Source organism: Plectropomus leopardus, chromosome 8 (genome assembly GCF_026936395.1).
Source record: "Plectropomus leopardus strain MGB_pleo_1.0 chromosome 8, ASM2693639v1, whole genome shotgun sequence".
Classification (NCBI taxonomy): domain Eukaryota; kingdom Metazoa; phylum Chordata; class Actinopteri; order Perciformes; family Serranidae; genus Plectropomus; species Plectropomus leopardus.
The window spans coordinates 29776721-29795524 of record NC_142183.1 but is presented as its reverse complement, the minus strand read 5'-3'; the positions used below and the strand labels follow the sequence as shown (position 1 = coordinate 29795524).

Below are 18804 nucleotides of genomic sequence, written 5' to 3'. Positions count from 1 at the left end.
GCATCGGAAGCTTAATTAACCATTCAGGAACACTGTAACTCTGTATCAATGTGATGTATGCGACTTCATAAGTTTCAGACAGAAAAAAACTACTCTCTACATAATATAAACAATAAACGTAATGAGATCATATGGTGCCGATTGCGCCGATAAAGGACGCATTTTCACTGCCATTTATTTATGCTGTATTTACAGAAATTTAGGGTGCGTTCATGAATCTAATCTGACGCTTTACACTAAAATAAGAGAGCTGTTGTTCAAAGAAATGGAGCGTTCAAATCTATTTGGCGCTTTGCTGCTCCGTCTCGAAGAAGAATCTTTTGATAAGATAGATTGGCCTTAACACTAACACTACAAACTCTAAACATAACTTTAAGCATGTACCGACCCGCTTTACATTCATTATATGTGCATCCAGTTTCAAATGGCATTGCTCATTAATAATATAGATAATCCATATGCAGAGTTTTCCTTTTAAAACAATGTGTGGACTCATACAGATGTGAGGTTGTGGCAGTTTATTTTTACTATTTTCTGTGCTCGGGAGGTTTCTGGGCATGTACACCCATAGACGCTCAGATGAGGCTGTGGCTTTATAAAAAGGAAGCCACCAGGTGCTAGACCGTACACAGCAGGTGTCCAAGAGACAAAGAGCCCTAAAGAACACAAAAATAATGAGGCGAAACACCAAGCAAGAGTGAATCTGGGGTTGGCTTTTAATTTCACTTTCACTTGCAAGCATGTTTGCAAACGGTAACTTACAATCCTTCATGGTATATACCTGTAACTGCCAAAATAAAGGAACACTGTCTCCACTGCTCTCATACTGTGTACTCTAGCCTTCTGTGGTTGTATGAGTTGAACAAAAAGTCGATTTAAGGTGTTTTTCGTCCCTCTCTATTCTCTCTCTCTCTCCTGGCCCTCCAGCTCCTGTTGGTCTTACTGCTGGCGATGCCTGAAGCCCTCAGCGGTGACGCAGCAGTGGACCTCCCGGTCCTCTCAGCTCTGCTCTCCTTGCCTTTCTACCTCCTGTGCCTGCTGCTCGCTTCAGTGCACGTCTTGGTGTGCACGTCGGCAGAGAGCTCCTGTTACTTCTGCAGCCTCTCCTGGGGTCTGGTGTTTGCTGCTGTTGCCTTCTCCTCAGCAATGTTTTGTATTCTTGTCTCCATGGCAATGCGCCGACTCCCCCTGGGACCAAAGATTCACGGGAAGGTGAGTCTGTGCACCTAAATATACCACACACACACGAACACACTCACATGTAGAGAGTGGAACAGATGTTTGCCCTCAGAGGTGTATGCACATGTGATCTGGATGTAAAACCTCACAGTTTAGCAGGTTTAACAAAGAACTCTAAAGTGAGGGAAAAGATCTCATGTTAGTTTTTCGACCCACAGACAGCTGGATTCACTAACCGCTATTTAAAAGATAGATTTCTGCTTTTATAAATTTAAATTGTCACATCCTGCTGGTGGAGAAACATTACCTACGAGACCATCAGAATTTATTTGAAAGGAAATCTCCTAAATCCACCGAGGCTCAGGGGGGATAGCACGCTCTTGTCTGTTGTACCCCCACTTTGTGATTTAGCTAAGTTAGCAAAGTCTTTACTAATGCAGCTTTAAATCACTTGAATGTGCTGTGAAACAAAGGTCTGAGAAAAAAAAAGTTTTAGGAGATTTTCTTGGAACTAAGACAATTGAAAAATCACTCTGAGTGCGTCTTAGTTGATTTAAGACTTCGGGCGCCGTCTATATTAATCAAATAGTGCTTGGCTGTATGCACAGCTTATCATGTGTTTTTAATGGGGGATTGCAAAGAGCCTTCTTAATTACTCCTTAACTACTCTACAGTATTGCACAGGAAAATGGTTAGCTGATAAGTAGGGAGCAGCTTTGAAGGGCCTCTGCTCAGGAGGTTGAGCGCGTTGTCCTGTAATCAGAAGGTCGCCGGTTCGATTCCCAGCTCCTCGTGTCATCATGCCGAAGTATCCTTGGGCAAGACACTGAACCCAAAATTGCTCCTGATGGCTGTTTCTTTGCTGTGTGAATGTGTATGAATGATTAAAAGCTGAGTAGCAGGTAGCACCATGTACGGTAGCCTCGGATACCTGTGTGTGAATGTGACTCGTTGTGTGAAAGTGCTTTGAGTGGTCTGGGCTACAGAAGCACAATACAAGTGCAAGTCCATATACCATTTAGTTTGTTGATTTTCAACCATCTAACCAATGCCTGCCTCATGAAACTCTGCTGTATGCTGTTGATCGAACGACAGGCTGCACCAACGTGGACACAAAGAATTAGCAGATCAAAAAAAGAAATAGACCTGCATCTCTCTCTCTCTCTCTCTCTCTCTCTCTCTCTCTCTCTCTCTCTCTCTCTCTCTCTCTCTCTCTCTCTCAGTTAAATTCATTCAGTTTTTTCAAAGTAAGGCGGCTGTACTGGCATGACCACAATTGACTAGTATTGCCAGAGCACATTTTAACATGTGTTATACAGGGTAGAATATAGAGCAAGAACAACGACTTCTATGTCAACAACATTATCTAATGCAAGATGAACATACTGATGGACATCAGAAACAATATTTTAAAAGAGAACTAATAATAAAACAGTAATAATAATGATGATGACTGTGTGTGTGTGTGTGTGTGTGTGTGTGTGTGTGTGTGTGTGTGTGTGTGTGTGTGTGTGTGTGTGTGTGTGTGTGTGAGGGTGTGCGCTCTTCAGAGTGTGGCAGGTAAAGACATATTTTGCTGCCAGGCTGCGGCTCTCCATGTGCTCCCCCAGCAGGATTTGCAATATGTTTATTTGGGTAATCAGGTCAAAATCAGGATGTTTGTGTTTGAATTTGGGGAAATATTTTGTTTGGACTGGCTGGAGTTTTGTACATTCTGTTAGGAAGTGCCATTCTGTCTCAATTTTATCTTCCTTATACAGCTGAAGCGCTCTCCTCTTTCTCTCTCTCTCTCTCTCTCTCTCTCTCTCCCTCTCTCTCAAACTCATGCCAAAATCTGATTGAACGGTAAAACTAGGCAGTGCTGAACGATTATAAAGCAAGATTCTTTTACTCCTTTTTTTTCTCCTGAAGTCTTTCAGAAATATATTTTAGCTGAACATTTTACCAGATATGAGATTGTTACCAGCTGGCCGCCATTATGTCATATGGAGAAGTTTGCATTTTGTCACCCACCAACAGGAGCATTTATTGGTCTGCTGCAGTGCAGTGCATTCTGGTAGTTTAGGGTTTTCTTCTTCTTTAGCAAAAGCAAGTGCCGCAGTCCTTTTTTTTATTCAATAATTTCAAAGGTATTTCCATCTTTTAATATATAGGCTGCCTTGTTTTATCTCAGGATATGTGTAGTTTATGGTTTCTGTGAGGACACTTTATATCAGTGAAAAACTTCTCTGATGTTTTAACCCCTTGAAACCTGAGAAAAATGTCTTTATTCCTTTAAAAAAAAACATGGGAAGAAGGCAGTGAGCAACACAAGATGAAATAACCCCCAAATTAGCAAGCGATTAGTAAAAAGTACAAGAGAATTACCTGGAAATTAGTAAAACAAACAAACAAACAAACAAATGCAAAAGGATAAAAAAGGAAGAAAATAAGACAAGGCAATCAAAACTTGGAAAAAGGGCTACAAATATTCTGTAGCATAATTCTAAATGTGTAATTCAGATAATTATAAGTGTAGTTTGTCCCTTTTACCTAAACATTTTTCACTAGCTTTAAAAAAATAATAATTTACTAAATCTGCTTATTTCTTGCAATTTGTGAAACATTTCTTACCATGTTGCACATGGCTTTTTCCCATTTCTTTGAAAAAAAATAAAAAGTAAAACTATTAATTTGCTTGGGTTCAGAGATTGAAATACTTGTGATAGGCATCTAAAGCAGCGATGAGCAGTGATGTCGCTCCAGATTTCAAAGAGGTAATGCAGAAACTTCAAAATGGTTTTGTTGAGACATATATTAAGTATGAGATTCTTTTTGTCATTCAGTGCCGTGACCATGAGAGTTATATTAAAGGAACCCTGACTCAGTATTTCTAAAACTACAGAGTTTAACTGTTAATGCCAAGAGCACAACAGAGGGGACGTGAATCAGCTACAGATGCTGCCACAGTCTGTTCTGCTGCAGGTTTACTCTGCGTCCCAGAAGTCACAGGCTCCCATTGTTTTCAAAATCCATTAAAACCAGCTCACATGTCTGAAACACACTGCCGCATTGATGAACATCATCCATCATTTTAAACGGCATATGTTTTTAACGCACTTTATAACCTCACGATCGTTGCACCCCTTATCATAAATGTTCCATTCCAGCAGAAATGAATGAATCTGTAGAGATCATCGTGTGTCTCCAGAGTGACTGTGCCCTCCACTCTCAATTAGAGAAAGTTTTGTTATGCCGTCTTGTTGCCAAAGGCGGGTTATGTCAGTTCGGCCTGATGGAAAAAGTTAAAATAGCCCGAAGACCTTCGACTGTTCGGAAACAGCAGCAATGGACGTGCTGGTTAACACCAAGTATCAGTCATTGCAGCTGCAGAATGGATATATTAAGAGAACTGGATGCCAAGATCTTGCCCAGTTAATTCCAGTGAAAGTTGTTCACTGGGCAAATAAACCAAAAATAGTGTCAGGCTTCAGCGGACCCATAGAGTATGCTTACTATACACTCAGGCACGCTAAAAGTAATGCAGAATAACACAACAGTCCTGCAATGAATCTCCCTCTGTGACTGTTTCAGTGTTCAGTGTTTCCAAAGTTTTAGAGGTGTTTATTCACCCTGGACGTATATTGAGTGCTATTAAACTGTATTGTGTTATACCAACAGGTGTTTCTATTATTTTGTCCACACTAAGTTTATCAATGAGAGTTAGGCTGAATAACAGAATCAGCTCTCTGTCTATTGCAATACAGTTCAACCAAAAACAACATCCTCTAAAGTAATCACGAAGTTGAAACTTCAACTTCAACTTCAGCTTTATTGTCCCCTAAGGGAAATTTGCCTGAATGGAAGTCACAACAGTTAGTGTAAATTCATTCACTTCCCTTGATTTCTGTGCAGCCTTGCAGTTTTTGTCCAATGACCACAACTTTTCCACAAATTTGACCAAACATAGTATACATAGTTTCCTGTGATTTTCACCAAGCATAGCAGTCCCCCACATCAGTTTAAGATTTACAAATAGAAATTACTGCTAAGAAGACAGTGGACAGCAATGCCCAAAAGTTCTGCATTAAAATAGGGATAAACAGTTTTGAACCATGGGCGACATTATCAGAGACACATCTGACCCCGATTGATAAATGGATGTTAATATATGCTTCATACTTTTCTCTCACATACTTTACCCAGAACGGTTTATTCTGTCTCGTTCAATGAGTGCAGCTGCAAGGCTGTCTGAACTTGAATCCGATTCAACCGCCTCTCATTCACTCATCGTAGCAGGCAGCGAGAGCAGTACCATATGGTAACAGCGTGTGGGAAATGCTTGTAATTCATGAGCACTTGGATGTTATACAGGGACCATAAATGATACTTACAAGATTAGTTCTTGCAGATTTGTTTGCTAATTTTTGCCCATCAATTAGCCACAGTGTCCACTAAAGCAGCATAAGCAGCAGACAAAGGCCTGTCTGGTTACCATGAAGTTCATTTTTATAGAAGTTCTTTGCATATATAAAACCAGGTTGTTGGCTGGAGTTAAAGGTAGTTAGCTGCTTTGATCACAGATACAATTATAAATGTTTAAACTTTTGTTAATATGGACATGTTGCACACATGGTTAGCTTTGTAGGATTTTCTATAATTCAGTTATTCAGCTAATTTTAGGATACCATGAGCATCAGAGAAGAAGTGATACTGGCAGAGTAAACAATAAATAAACAATTTCATCTAGGTTCTTGCTAGGAAACAGTTTTGTGTGAAAGGAAATAAAAGCTTGTCCCATTGAGACACCTGTCCTAAATATAAGCCTGTTGAGTTCAGTGATATGTGGATGTAAATAATAGCACGGGCTATTAATTGAAGTTTTACAGTATATAATTTTCACCTGCTTCTGCATATTTATTGCAAAAAATGCCCTAAAAACATTTCAACATGCACTCCAATTTTTGAGAAAAACTGCTATGAAATTAGGCGTTTATGGCTGCAACATTCGCCCCCAAAATGTGCAAAATCCTGGAGGGGCTGATTGCATGACTGTTGTATTAGTATGCATTAGTTTCAGCAAGGTGTGCCGAATAAAGTGGCAGCTGAGTGCAGTTTTTCTCAGGCTGAGCCGGCTGGCTTCCTGCTGGCTCTCCACATACATGAGCTGCATGAAAATAATTGACTGATGCAACTCTCCCAGGCTTCTGTTGGACTTAATCGCTCAAATTTTTAAACTGCAATCAGTCATGTCAGAGTTTACAGCTGTTTCTTTTGTAATGATGCAATTATGGCCACGTCGTCAAAATCATCACAATGTCAGCTCTTCTTAAAACACTTTTGAAAACAGTGTGAACTCTGTAAATAAAACATTCTTTAGTATAGCAGATTTAGGGAGAGGCTGACTTCACATACAGCTACAAAAATAAGTTGATATATTTACATGAGCATCATGTTTCAAGGGAATGGGAAGGACAGATTTATGTAAACACATCATTAAAAATGACTTAAACACAGTAGTAATGTAAGCACCATTACAGTTGCTGTAACAAAGGTAGGTCATATTATGATGAATGCCTGTTTTCAGTGTTTGTCGGCCGTAAAGAAGACAAAAAACTGTATGTTTACATATAAGATGTCAAACTAATGAGGATTACCAGGGAGAAAAGAGGCCACATCATCTCTAACAGCTCACTGTTGCAGCAGTGCTTCGATGATTTTTTGTGGTTCAAATTTGTTTATGTTATTTTGTCTTCCCCCTGTAGCAGTTATGTTAAAATTTACTTCAACAAATAAAAGTAAGTGCCAGCGATGTTTAGATAGCTGCTCTAAATGCGGGCTATCCATCAGATATAGTGGGACTAGTTACTCCGAAGGTGGATGCATTCAGTCTTAAGTGTTTGTTTAAATTGGCTTAAAAGATGAGTCCTCTTTACTGCTGCACCTCTTTGCTCATTATAATTTATCTGTAAAGGTTACATCTCATTTCCCTCTTGGGAACTTTGCAAAAGTGCTGACAGGGCAGAAAAGTCTGAAGGAATCCACTCGGGCCATTAGGTTGGGTGAAAAAATAAACTCCCAAATCCATACACTGGAGCATGTGAAGGAAATGTACTGTAGTTTTTTTTTTTTTTTCTTGAAAAGACTGTGGAATATTTTCTTTAAGTGTGAACGTCACAAAAATGTCTAAAAAAAAAAAAAAAGTGTGCATGCATTAGCTCAGCTGGCAGGTAATGATTTGGCTGAGTAAAGAGAAGCAGAGAAATCACCAGACTTTGGCTTGAAAGGTAGAACAGTCAGAAAGTTTCGGCTCACGTCATGAAGGCAACTTAAAGCTGAGGTAGTCAGTTTTATTCTTGCGTGATTGGGCTTAAGTTCCATGATAAATGTTGAGCATATTGTAATTTAAGAGGACTGAGAGAACACTAGAATTCTGCACTTCCTCCTGTTTTCAGGCTTCTGAAAAATATGATGGTGAGACTTTAGCTTATCTTGGGTCATTTCAGAAAGAGGGCGTGAATGTTTGTAAAACTCATACATCACCATTTTATTAAGGTCCAAAGTTTGACATATTGAAGAGCATGTCCACTCAGCAAAGCAGTCCACAGTAGCGAAGAGCAAAGCAGAGGGGCCGCAGGGTGTGGTAGTGAATTTTTGTCTCATGTGTGGTCTTCTAAAGAGAGAGTGCTACAGTGAAATAAGATTAAATAAGTTAGTGTATGGGAAACACGTAAAGTGTGTTTATATGCGTGTGGTCGTCTGGTGGGAGGGGCTTAGGATAGAGAAAGGAGAGCCGTAGGTGAGGGGTGTATTATCAAAATTCTGCTCTTTTTGTGGGTTTTTGCCCTTTCCATAAAGCTGCATACCCCAGCATAAATCAATGAATGCATTAAACACACATGAACCATAGGTATTTAGGGAAAATTTAGACTACACCGTTTTGTCTCTGTTAATGACACAATAACCATAAAATCAAATGGAAAATATAATTTACTCTTATTAATTTACCGTTACTGCTGCAATTAATGTCTTAATCCTTAAACCTGTGATCATTTATTTTTATTATTTGACTAAATACTCAGTCTAAAAATGATTTCAAAGAATAGTGTAAAAAAATTCCCCACACCACAATATATTTTTAATTTGATGTACAATTATATAACAGAGAAAAGTAGGCACACCTTACATTTTAGAAGCTGAAACAAGAGAATGTGTGGGCATTACTTTTAATAAATGTCTGAATAATGATCGATTTAAAAATATACTGGTGTTTCAGCACTACTGTCCGTGTGTTATAATGAAGATTTATGTCAGGAAAGTAATGCAATTAACACATAGGTCTGTATCTTAAATGCATTAAAAAACACACAGAGGAGAATCAAAGTGCTGGATCCTAAATGGCAGACCAGCCACAGTTTAAATGCTACAGGCTGTAAAAGCTCATAACACTATACATTTATGGATAATAAACTGAAGCTGTAATCTGTCTTCAGCTATTAAAGCTGTTACTTGTGTTCATTTAGTTCTAAATCCTGCTGCAGATATATTTTTAACTACAACTTTTTACTAGTCTTAGAGGGACCGTAAAGAGTAAAGCCACATTAGCATTTCAGCTTCCTTACATTGACTTTAAGTTGATGATGGAATCAATTTTAACATTTTATTGATTACTCTGAAACCATTTTATGGATTTGTCCCATTTATTACCGATATATCTTGTTCCAAAAACGGTGATTAGACATTTACAATCATAGCTTATCTCCATGGCCAAAATCTTTATATCTGTAATAACCTGAGTGAGGAAGAACATGAGTGTGTGTCCTCTACATCATGACTGACACACTTATTTTGATATTGAGACTAGATAATGACACTCTTTTAGTGTACACTATATTAGCATTAATTATGATGTGCAGGAAAGATTATTCTGACAGGATGAAATCAGCTTTTGTAAATTTTGCATCTTTTCCGACAGTTTTCAGCAACTATCAATTTATTTAAATACTTCCAAAATACAACAAGAGTAACCACTAAGCAAGAAAAGAAAGATATTGTGCAAGAAAGTTCCAAACTGAGGGGTGAAAAGGGTAAGAAATGACCTAAAGACAGATAAAGTCTTGTTATAATCACTTGAATCAGTTTGGTTCAAAGTGCATAGCTGTGCCTGCTTTGGCTTGACAAATGACTGCATTATGGACGGCATCCAAACCTTTTATTAGAGGTATCCTGATTAGTTTCTCTGCGACGGGAAGATTAAGCACACTTACTAACTCAACACTCCAACAAAAATGTGATTAGAATTCCAGTTGAATGAATTTTAATAACCTAAAGGTGAGTGTACTTCATTTAAAAAAAAGTGGTGTCTATGAAGGAGGTGACAAGTGGGCGAATATTTGAGAAGAGAAATTGGAGAAAACAGAAATGCCAGGTGTAAAATACCAGCATCATTAAAAAAAGACCCCCGTAACAAATATAATAATTGAGTCTCTGAAAACTTTTGTGAGGAGCAACATTTTAATAAGCTGTCTTTTTTAGGCTGGACTGCAGCAAAGTGGGGGCCAGTCCTCTGAGGCAAAAGTCTGTCACTGATGAAGTGAGTGAAGTTACACCGTTGGTCGGTCGTGTGTTGGTGTTTCCCTCTTTGTCGATGTTCTCCAAATAAAAAGGCCCTATGGTGTTTCAGCTGGTAATATCTTTGCCTCTGTGATCAATCATCTGATCCACTTTCTCAATACATCCACATTTGTTGTTGCTGTGCAGTCCTATATTCATAGGGTGTTGAGATGGCTTGATGCATGTAAGAGTAGTGTAGCTGTAATGAGGAATAGCTACATAATGTGTGTGGTCAAGCGAGTAAGAGAAAGAGTGGTATTGGTAGTAAATGTACAATGTAGGTTTCAGTTTATCCATAAATAAATGCTGCGGCTCCTTAAAATTATGCAACTTTTAGTTGATTGTTGAGAATCATTTGACAACCTGGGAATGAGGCTCAACAATCATCTAAAAGCTGCATAATGTTGTTTTAGGATCCAGATAAAGCAAACAAAGTCTTCCCTGTGCTTTCATGGTCTGGAGGCTGAGGCTCAAAAGTTATCTGGCTATGTTTCAACATTTGAGGCTGTGGGTAAGTTAATCATTGTCATGGCATGCAACCTAGGTCAGTTCTGTTGAACACAGAGCCTGTTTACACCTGGTGTTAACATGCATCTCGGGTGATCCGATCATAGGTGAGCCACTCTAAGTCTTTCTGTTCACACCTGGCATTAAAACACATTTCCAAATGAATCTCAAATGAAGACTTGTAACTGGATCTCCTTGCTCAAGAAAACACATGAATCATTTCATTCACCATTATAGGACACAACTGCTGTAGGAGTGTGAGCTCCACACAAGGGACAGTTGACAGTCTGCCTGTATACACATTGACAGGGCTAACTGTTAACTTTACCCAACAGTTATTGCCAGGTGTAACGACTGTTTTTGTGTCAGTTTGCCTGGACTTTCTCCAAAAAATTTTAAATGTAGCACATCTCAAGTCTTCAAGTAAAGGAGGACAAAATACTCAAATTTTACTTATATAGCCTAACATCACTATAAAATAAGTGAAATAAATAAGTGAACTGTAAATATTTTGTCTGCTGTCTGTCTATGTGCTACCTTTTCAGTTTTTGGAAATGAGCTCATTGGATTTTGAGTTTAACACTCCACTGAGAATCTCATTGTTGAAGCACAACCTCTTTTTCTAAATACAGTGTTTGTCAGGACTATTTAACAGCTGCTGCAGAATAGGCTAATGCTAACTGGGCAGATGTTAAACTGACCATTCCCCAGGAGAAGAGTGGCTCTGGAGATGGTCCTTCAAAGCTGCAATCTAACCCGTGTAATGACAGCAACAGAAAGTGTTTTTTATTCGGTGGGGAGTTGGGTCTGATAAGAAGCTGACGTCAGCTAAGTAGGCGTTTCTTCAGTGTGGCCCAGGACAAAGAATTGGGCCATATGCAGCCCAGACCATTGGATGCATCCACACCTGTATGTAGAGCTGTCCACTTGTGAATCGATCACCTGAGATGCATGTTAATACCAGGTGTAAACAGGGCGACAGTAACACAAACTCATGCCTGTCCACTGTGCAATGGCAAGTGACTGAAATAGGACAATAAAACTTTAGAGGAGGAATCCAAAACAACAATGTTATGACAAAAGCATCATTGTGACATCAATAAATTAAAGCAGTAAATTATTTGAGTCAAACACATTCAGTACACTTTAAGAACAAATATTACTGGGTCCATTACAGAAAACTGCAGATGATAGAGACTATCACTGACTGTCCCTCTAACAATTTGTCCATAATTTAGCACACCGACCATTCTCAGCTTAGCCATATACTAGGTTTCCATCTCTTGTTTTTGCTCGAGTGAAAAGATCTTTGTTCACAGAAAAAGCTGGGAAGTCCTATCACAAATGAGTCTGAAAGGGTGTTTCACAACTGCATGGTGGAAGGTTGTGTTTAATGGTCTGCCATTAGTAAATCATAAATCATATACACATATTAGACCCACGAATTTTTGAAGTATTTCCAGAGGTATAGCGACTTATTTGTCAAGCTTACAGTACTTTGGCCTAAAGTCATAGAAATATGATGATCGACTGGCATGGGTGCAAAGATGGCACCATAAGTCCTCCAAAAATTTAAGGCAAAAGATTATATTTTAGACAAAAAGGTCATTATCCTGTCATTTTACTGTGCTTTGTCATGGTGAGGAGAGGGCCATTGACAGGGTATTGGAATAATATCCTTTATCCATTTTAGCACAATAGGCTTCAGTTGAGGTTTTGACTGATGGATTTTTCATTGTATGTGTTGGTCCTGAGGCTGCTCAAAAAGTCTACCATATTATGCTGTTGAAGAGAATATCCTTGCTCATTCATTGTTTCAATTGTATAACAGTCTTTTTTGATAATTAAAGGAATAGGTTGACATTTATTCACTTTCTAGGGAAGGTAGATTAGAAGATTGATAGTACTCATATATGTCTGTTGGATAGCCATTACTGGCTGTGGGTAACTCGTACACCACTGTACATTGTACGCTGCTGCTAATTAGCCTTCTCTGTCTGTCCGCAGGCTCTCACACTGGCCGTTTTTTATATACAAGAGTCTACTTGGGCTGGTTCCCTCTTATTTATGTACTTGTATTTGTAAAAACCAGAATCAGTATGGTCTGCGCTCTTACAGTACTTATTTGATGACAGTCCCCAAAGTTCACACAGAACTTGGTAAAAAAGCTTTTAAATTTGCTGCCCCCTCCACTTGGAATAACCTACAGAGTGACTTAAAGCTGTCTGAACTGATCACTATGGTGGAATTTAAGTCACTTTTAAAAGGTCGAGAAAATAGCACTATTGGTCAATGTGACTGCTACAATGACAACTGAAATTTGATGATTGCACTTTTTGCATTTTAACTGGAGATTGTGCTCGCTCTTTGTATAGTGTGATAGTTGTATTTGTCTGTATTTATTGTTGTAACTTTTTTTTTAGGCTGCCCTCTTAGCCAGGTCACTCTTGGAAAATATATTTTAAATTTCAGTAAGTCTTTTGGCTAAATAAAGGATGGCTACAGTCAAAAGAGGGTTAGCTTAACCTAGCACAAATGTCTTGTTTCCACCAAGCGGTCTGGTTCAGTTCAGTTCAGCCCCATACAAATTAAAAACGATTTTATTGTATTTCCGTTGTGAAAAGTTGTAGACGGTACCAAGAGAGCCATTTCATACAATTTTCCATCACCCCTCTGTTGGGTTACTAAACTCTGATCATATATTAAAAGATGGAGCTAGAAAGGCTGCTGTCCGTTGATTGGGCAAAAGAGAACCTTCAACGCCCCTCAGGGGTGAGTTGTGGGTGGTTTTGATGCTTATGCAACCACTAATCATACTGTGGAAGTTTTTCATACATTGGTCAACTATAATTATAAAATGAAAGCATATTTTGCTGCCTTTTAACCTTTACCAGTTAACTTTTTGCAGCTATAACTGAGAATAGATTGTTTAATTCACTGTGCCACTCGCTCAGAGGTTACTGCCAGCAGCTGCCAGCAACTTTTAAGGTGGTATGTTTTCTTGCATATCGCTCAGTGCATGAGTTGAGGATGTGAATTCATCAGTACACCTTTAATATCATAATAACTTTGACCATTTCATTTTTTTATTTTTTGAAAACTTTAGTGATGATTTGATCGTCAAACATTTGATAATGTTACAAAAGCCGGATCACTGTTAGTTAATGGAAACACATCAGTATGTGCTGCTAATGATTTTTACAGGGAATATCGCCATAGACACCCATTTGGTAACACTACACATGCTTGACCTTTCATCAGTGGGTCATAGACTTAATTACCATTTTATTATGTCATACTGAGATACATAGTGACTCACCAGACTTTTATTTAAATGAAAATCTTCAAGATTATTACTATAATCTGGGAGGCGGTCATAAAAAACTTGGAAACAAAAAATGTGATTGAAAGAGTTTCATACTAAACAACCTGAATACTTATAATGTATGAAAATGTATGCAACCTGGAAGCTGTAGATCCTAAATTTGCCACAGTTGTGTGATGTTGTTTTTTCTTTTTTGGAACACAACTACCTGAATTAAATATTTATTGACACAGCATGTTGTTTAAAGTAGACAGGCATGTGTGTGAAAGCTGGGAAAAATAATAAGTCATTTCAGTCCCTCAGTTAAAGTAACTGGTACTGTAGCCTGCAGAAAATGTAAGAACAGGCAGTCTTTTTCATCAAGGTGAACACAGGCTAAGATGCATGTCTATATTTGGTAGTTGTTTGTTAGACTAAAATAATGCTGCTGAATTAAGAAGTTGGCTGAACTTCATTTGAACTTGCCTCGCATGGCGATGTGCTGTCACTACCAAACAATATTATTTGCATACAAGAACGCGATTGGACGGTGCTGAAACACATATTTCAAAAGTGTGATGGAGGCATCCACAGGTGACCGAGCACAGTTTATGAGTGACAGATCACAGTCACTGTCTGCTGCTCTATGGCAAAATATAGCCTCTATACATAAAGTAGACTATAATGAATGACTGTCAAAAAAATCAGCAGTCTGGATGTAATCTTTCATCAAATGTGGATGTGAAAAGTATACAGTGTGCATCAATGGACAGTTTTCTCTGAGTCTGAAACAATGTGGTTGAGATAATAGAGCAGGTATAAGTGGTCGCAAATTGAACAGTTTTATTATGAAGTGCATAGGTCATTTAATGAATGTCACTTGATGGGTTTATTTTAATATTGAAATAGATTGCTGTGATTCACCCACACAGTAGTTTGATCTAAATAATTATCCCATTGAGTTGAACTGTTATAACTGCCAGTGGATCCACAGCACAGACAGGTGGGCGAGGGGATAATAGGTTAAGTGTGTAGTCGGGCTTGTGTATCTGTGGTAGTTGCATCTCTAGCACCATTTTGGAAAGGTATCAGGTTAAAGAGAAACTTCAGTATTGTTTTTGTGTCTGGGTGACTAATTGAGACAATCATTTTTGACATTGGTCCAGTAAACAGCGAAACAGGCTGCAAATGTAATCCCTATGGTTAATTGCGCATCGTCAGTTTACATCCATTAAAAATGCTTGCTTTTGCCTTCAGCAGACTCAGAACTGTCTAAAAACATTATGGAAAGGGTCCTTCCAGTTTTCTTTACTGACGCCTTTCACATGCGTTAAAACCTTTCAAATCTGAGCTATTTGATTTCTTTTAAAAACAGTTATGTGCCATAAATTTAAAGATTGTCCTTATGGAAGAATAACCAAACTCCCATCTGAACACTGTGAGAGACTGAAGCATCTCAAAAGCTGGCATTGCAAACAAAGGCCTCGCCACAAAGTGTTAGATAGAATTCCTTTAGCATGTTCAATACTTTTTTCCTGTGTTAGTCCACCTTTTTGCATTTATCTTTTTTTATGGACTTGATAGTTTTATTGAGTTGATATTAATGTCTGGTCTAAATTCTACACGAATAGCTGCATTAAAAATGTTTGAATATTTACTTCCCCCACTGAACATCTGTTGTTTGATTTATAAGACACTAGACTGAGAACCAAACCAACAGACAAGAGAAAAATAATGACTCAGCATCTATGAAGTAACATACAAATGTTTTTTGTCATGACCGTAACCACACTGAACACCATTTTGGACATTTTTCTTCTCTTTCACAGTCTCCATTGCGGAGCAGCGAGTGGTCGCTGTCAGAGCTGGATGTGTTGCTGCTGGCCGGCACGGTCGGACACACTCTCAGCTTGGCGGCCAGCAGCTTCGTAGAGGAAGAGCACCAAACCTGGTACTTCCTGCTCAACACCCTCTGCCTCGCCGTCTTCCAGGATGTCTGCCGCAAATACTTCAGAGAGCAGAGAGGTTCTGGAGAAGAAGAAGAGTCTATCCTCCCTTCCAAAGACAGTCATCCCTCTGCTCACCCCAAGGCTGAGATTTCCTCAGAGAAGTGGCTAGCGTTAGCCACTCCGCCATTCACTCTGGTCTGCTGCCGACTGCTGCGCTCCCTCAACCAGACCGGAGTGCAGTGGGCTCATCTTCCAGACGTGGGACACTGGCTCAACAGGTTGGCTTTACTATTCCTTTAAAATGATCCCTTTGAAATTTGGGAAACATCAGTTTTTCTAGTGCTGCGTTCGGATGCATTTCACATGCATTTCACCTTTAAAATCTGAGAAAAGTGGTTTGATTTCTTTTGAATACACAGTTTAAAAGCCACTGAGCAACTTTGTAAGAGATATCCCACAAATTGCTAGAAATTAGGAAAAGGTAAGAATGACCTGGAAATTACTTTTCACAAAGAGAGAGAGAGACAAAAAAAGAAATGATTAAAAGTCAAAAATAATTCAAAAATAGGAAAAAAAAATGTCCAAAAAACAACATTTATAATTACTGTTATTTTAATTATCATCTGTAGATTCAGATTTTTTTTGTTTTTTGTTTTGTTACCATTTTTTAAACCTTTTAATTGTCCTGTAACTTGTAACTTCTCACCATGTTTTTTTTTTTAATTTGCTCAGGATTCGAAGAAAAAAGGATGCAGAAAAACATAAGAAAAAAGCAGCTGTTATTAGTTAATTAATTGAGGCAATTACTACTACTTATTTAAAAATGGTTCAAGAGGTTGGTTTTTATTTCACACCTGCATCTTTGCCAGTGACTGACCGTCATGTCACTCATGACAGCGGTGTCGTCAGTCTCCAGTCCCTACAGCCTATATGATTATTTTATTTCATCCTTCATTTAAACATGTAGTATCACTGACACCAAAAGCTTCAACTTCAAGGTCCAGTATGCAGGATAGATGTATTGGCAGAAATGGTATATATTATTCATAACTACTCACCTGAAAAAAAAATCATCATGTTTTTGTTACCTGAGATTGAGACTTTTAAGCCTACATACAGCCTGGGTCTGCTTCCACAGAATCCACTATGTTGTTTCTGCGGTACAAACCAAACACTGGCTCTAGGTAGGGCCATTTCAATGTTTGCTTCTGTCACCATAGTTTTAATGAAATGTACCATGAGACAATTAAAATTACACTCAGAGGCCAACAATAGATATGAGACGATTTCAGTAAATATCCTCAGTGTATTTTTTACTATTATCTGCCTGGCATTAGGCTGCAAGCATTGTCTGAACTTTAAGAAAGGAGATGCATTTGGACAAAAAAAGGTGACACAGACACACCATGGAAATTTCAAAATAAAGGCACATCTTAAATATGACAATATATATAATATAATAATATTAACATTTCCCCTTTGCATCAATAATATTGGATTAGTCATTGTATCAATATATAGACCAGATTGATGCATTGTTTCACCCCTAATTCAAAACAAATGCAAAGTTTACATGCACGGAACAGTGGTTACACATTAAGAAAAAGCATTACAATCAGCATTTCAGAATAAAGTATAAAAAAAGTAGAGGGTTTTGTTTTTTAGACATGTTCATTTTAAAACCAGTATTTAAAACCAGTTACTCCAAGTTCTGTTTAAACACAAATAATGTATATTTTAAAAAGCTCCTTTATAGTAATGAAAAAGAACCAATAAGGAGTACTGATGGTCATTTCAGAGAATGTAAATGAATGAAAATTTGCCTAAAAGTCATGGAAAAGTCTTGTAAATCCACTTCACCGATATTTGGCCAGTGGTGGGTACTAATTTCCAAACTGTTAACGACGCTACCTGTAGCTGGCTGGCTTTGTTGGCTTGTGAACTTGGATGTTTTTACTAGGCAGCAGAGCAAAGACAGAGTGTTAACAGCAGCAGCTACCTGGAAGATTCAGAATTACTCTTGGCAGCATTATGATTCCTAAGAGGTTCCCTGGGGAAAAGCCGCACCACTCTATGAATAGCAAAAAGATGGAGTGGTCTGTCTTTCTCCTTAGCTTCTCTGAAGTCTTTGGAGTTCCCATTAAAGAGCTAGACATATAAAGTGATCATATCGAATCTCAGAAGTCTGTCTGGAAGTATATTTGATAGAGAATCTGTTAAATGCATGCATTAATGAGTGTACAACTCCATGTCTTTGCCTCTTGTTACCCAAGAAAAACTTTACTATTTGAACTCCTACTGGAAAGGCTCTAAGAATAGCCAAATCCTCAGCATGTTATTTGTTCTGTCCAACACTTTTATGTGTGGACTGTAATGAACATGGGGCTGCTAGCAGGGCTGAGGATTATTAGCCTTTCCTTTTTTTACGCAGATGTGTGGGAGCCTGTAGCTGCCAGGACATTATAAGAACTCATTTTTAACACAGCTACAGCTGAGGGTGAGATGGGGAACAAATTTGAGGTAAACTCGAGGTTTTAGTGGAAGTCCAACAGAATGAAAGTTAATAGGCTTCTTTCGCTGTTTAAATACCGACGTTCAGCAGTCACACGGGGATAGATTTATTGTAAAAAGGCAGAGATACCAATTTGTGAGTAGTCTCAAATGCAATGCAGTGGCAGTTTCCATTTGTCTCTCCACCTACACAAAACAGATCAATGTAACAAGTTCACCTCTCTGGGGAATATTGAAGGCCATTATGGGAAATATAGGAAATTGACGAGGCAGGTTGAGTGAAATGCAAGAAAATTACACTTGATAACAAAATAAGTCCCAGAATGATGTGGTCATCAGACATTTAAGGGAGGGTATAACATTATACAAGTATTTTCTCCTGACACTGAAACATTTTTAAGGGTGTTTTCCTGGCGAGGAAGCTGACAGAACCCTACACTTAGCATTTTTTCGAAGAAGATTCAAGAAGGGAAAATAGCCTGTGATTGCTCAGGCTGAAGAAAAACGGTGATTTCTCAGTAAAACTGACTGTTTCAGAGCCATTAATATTCTGTCAAGAGCACGGGGCAGGGGATTATGGTTTGTTCTTTAACATGCATCACATTGTGGAATAGAGATGTGGATTCTGACCTTTTCCCTGTCCAGCGTTGCCCTTTCTTCCCACCTGTACTGCCTGTTGCTTGGATAATGAGATCGAGGTAGCGTTACGCCTCATCTTGTCTCAAAACTTCCACTGCTGTCGGATCCAGAGAATGGCTAAAT

General features: G+C 38.5%; 1 protein-coding gene across 2 annotated transcripts in view; it reads left to right on the top strand.

Moving 5' to 3' along the window:
- pigg (phosphatidylinositol glycan anchor biosynthesis class G (EMM blood group)) overlaps nt 1-18804 on the top strand; it is a 104323-nt gene that overhangs the window by 41578 nt on the left and 43941 nt on the right. For both annotated transcript variants that reach the window (XM_042493499.2, XM_042493498.2), the window contains exons 8-9: nt 928-1212; nt 15412-15809. In XM_042493499.2, the coding sequence (XP_042349433.2) occupies nt 928-1212; nt 15412-15809 (683 nt within the window). The remainder of the gene's footprint in view (nt 1-927; nt 1213-15411; nt 15810-18804) is intronic.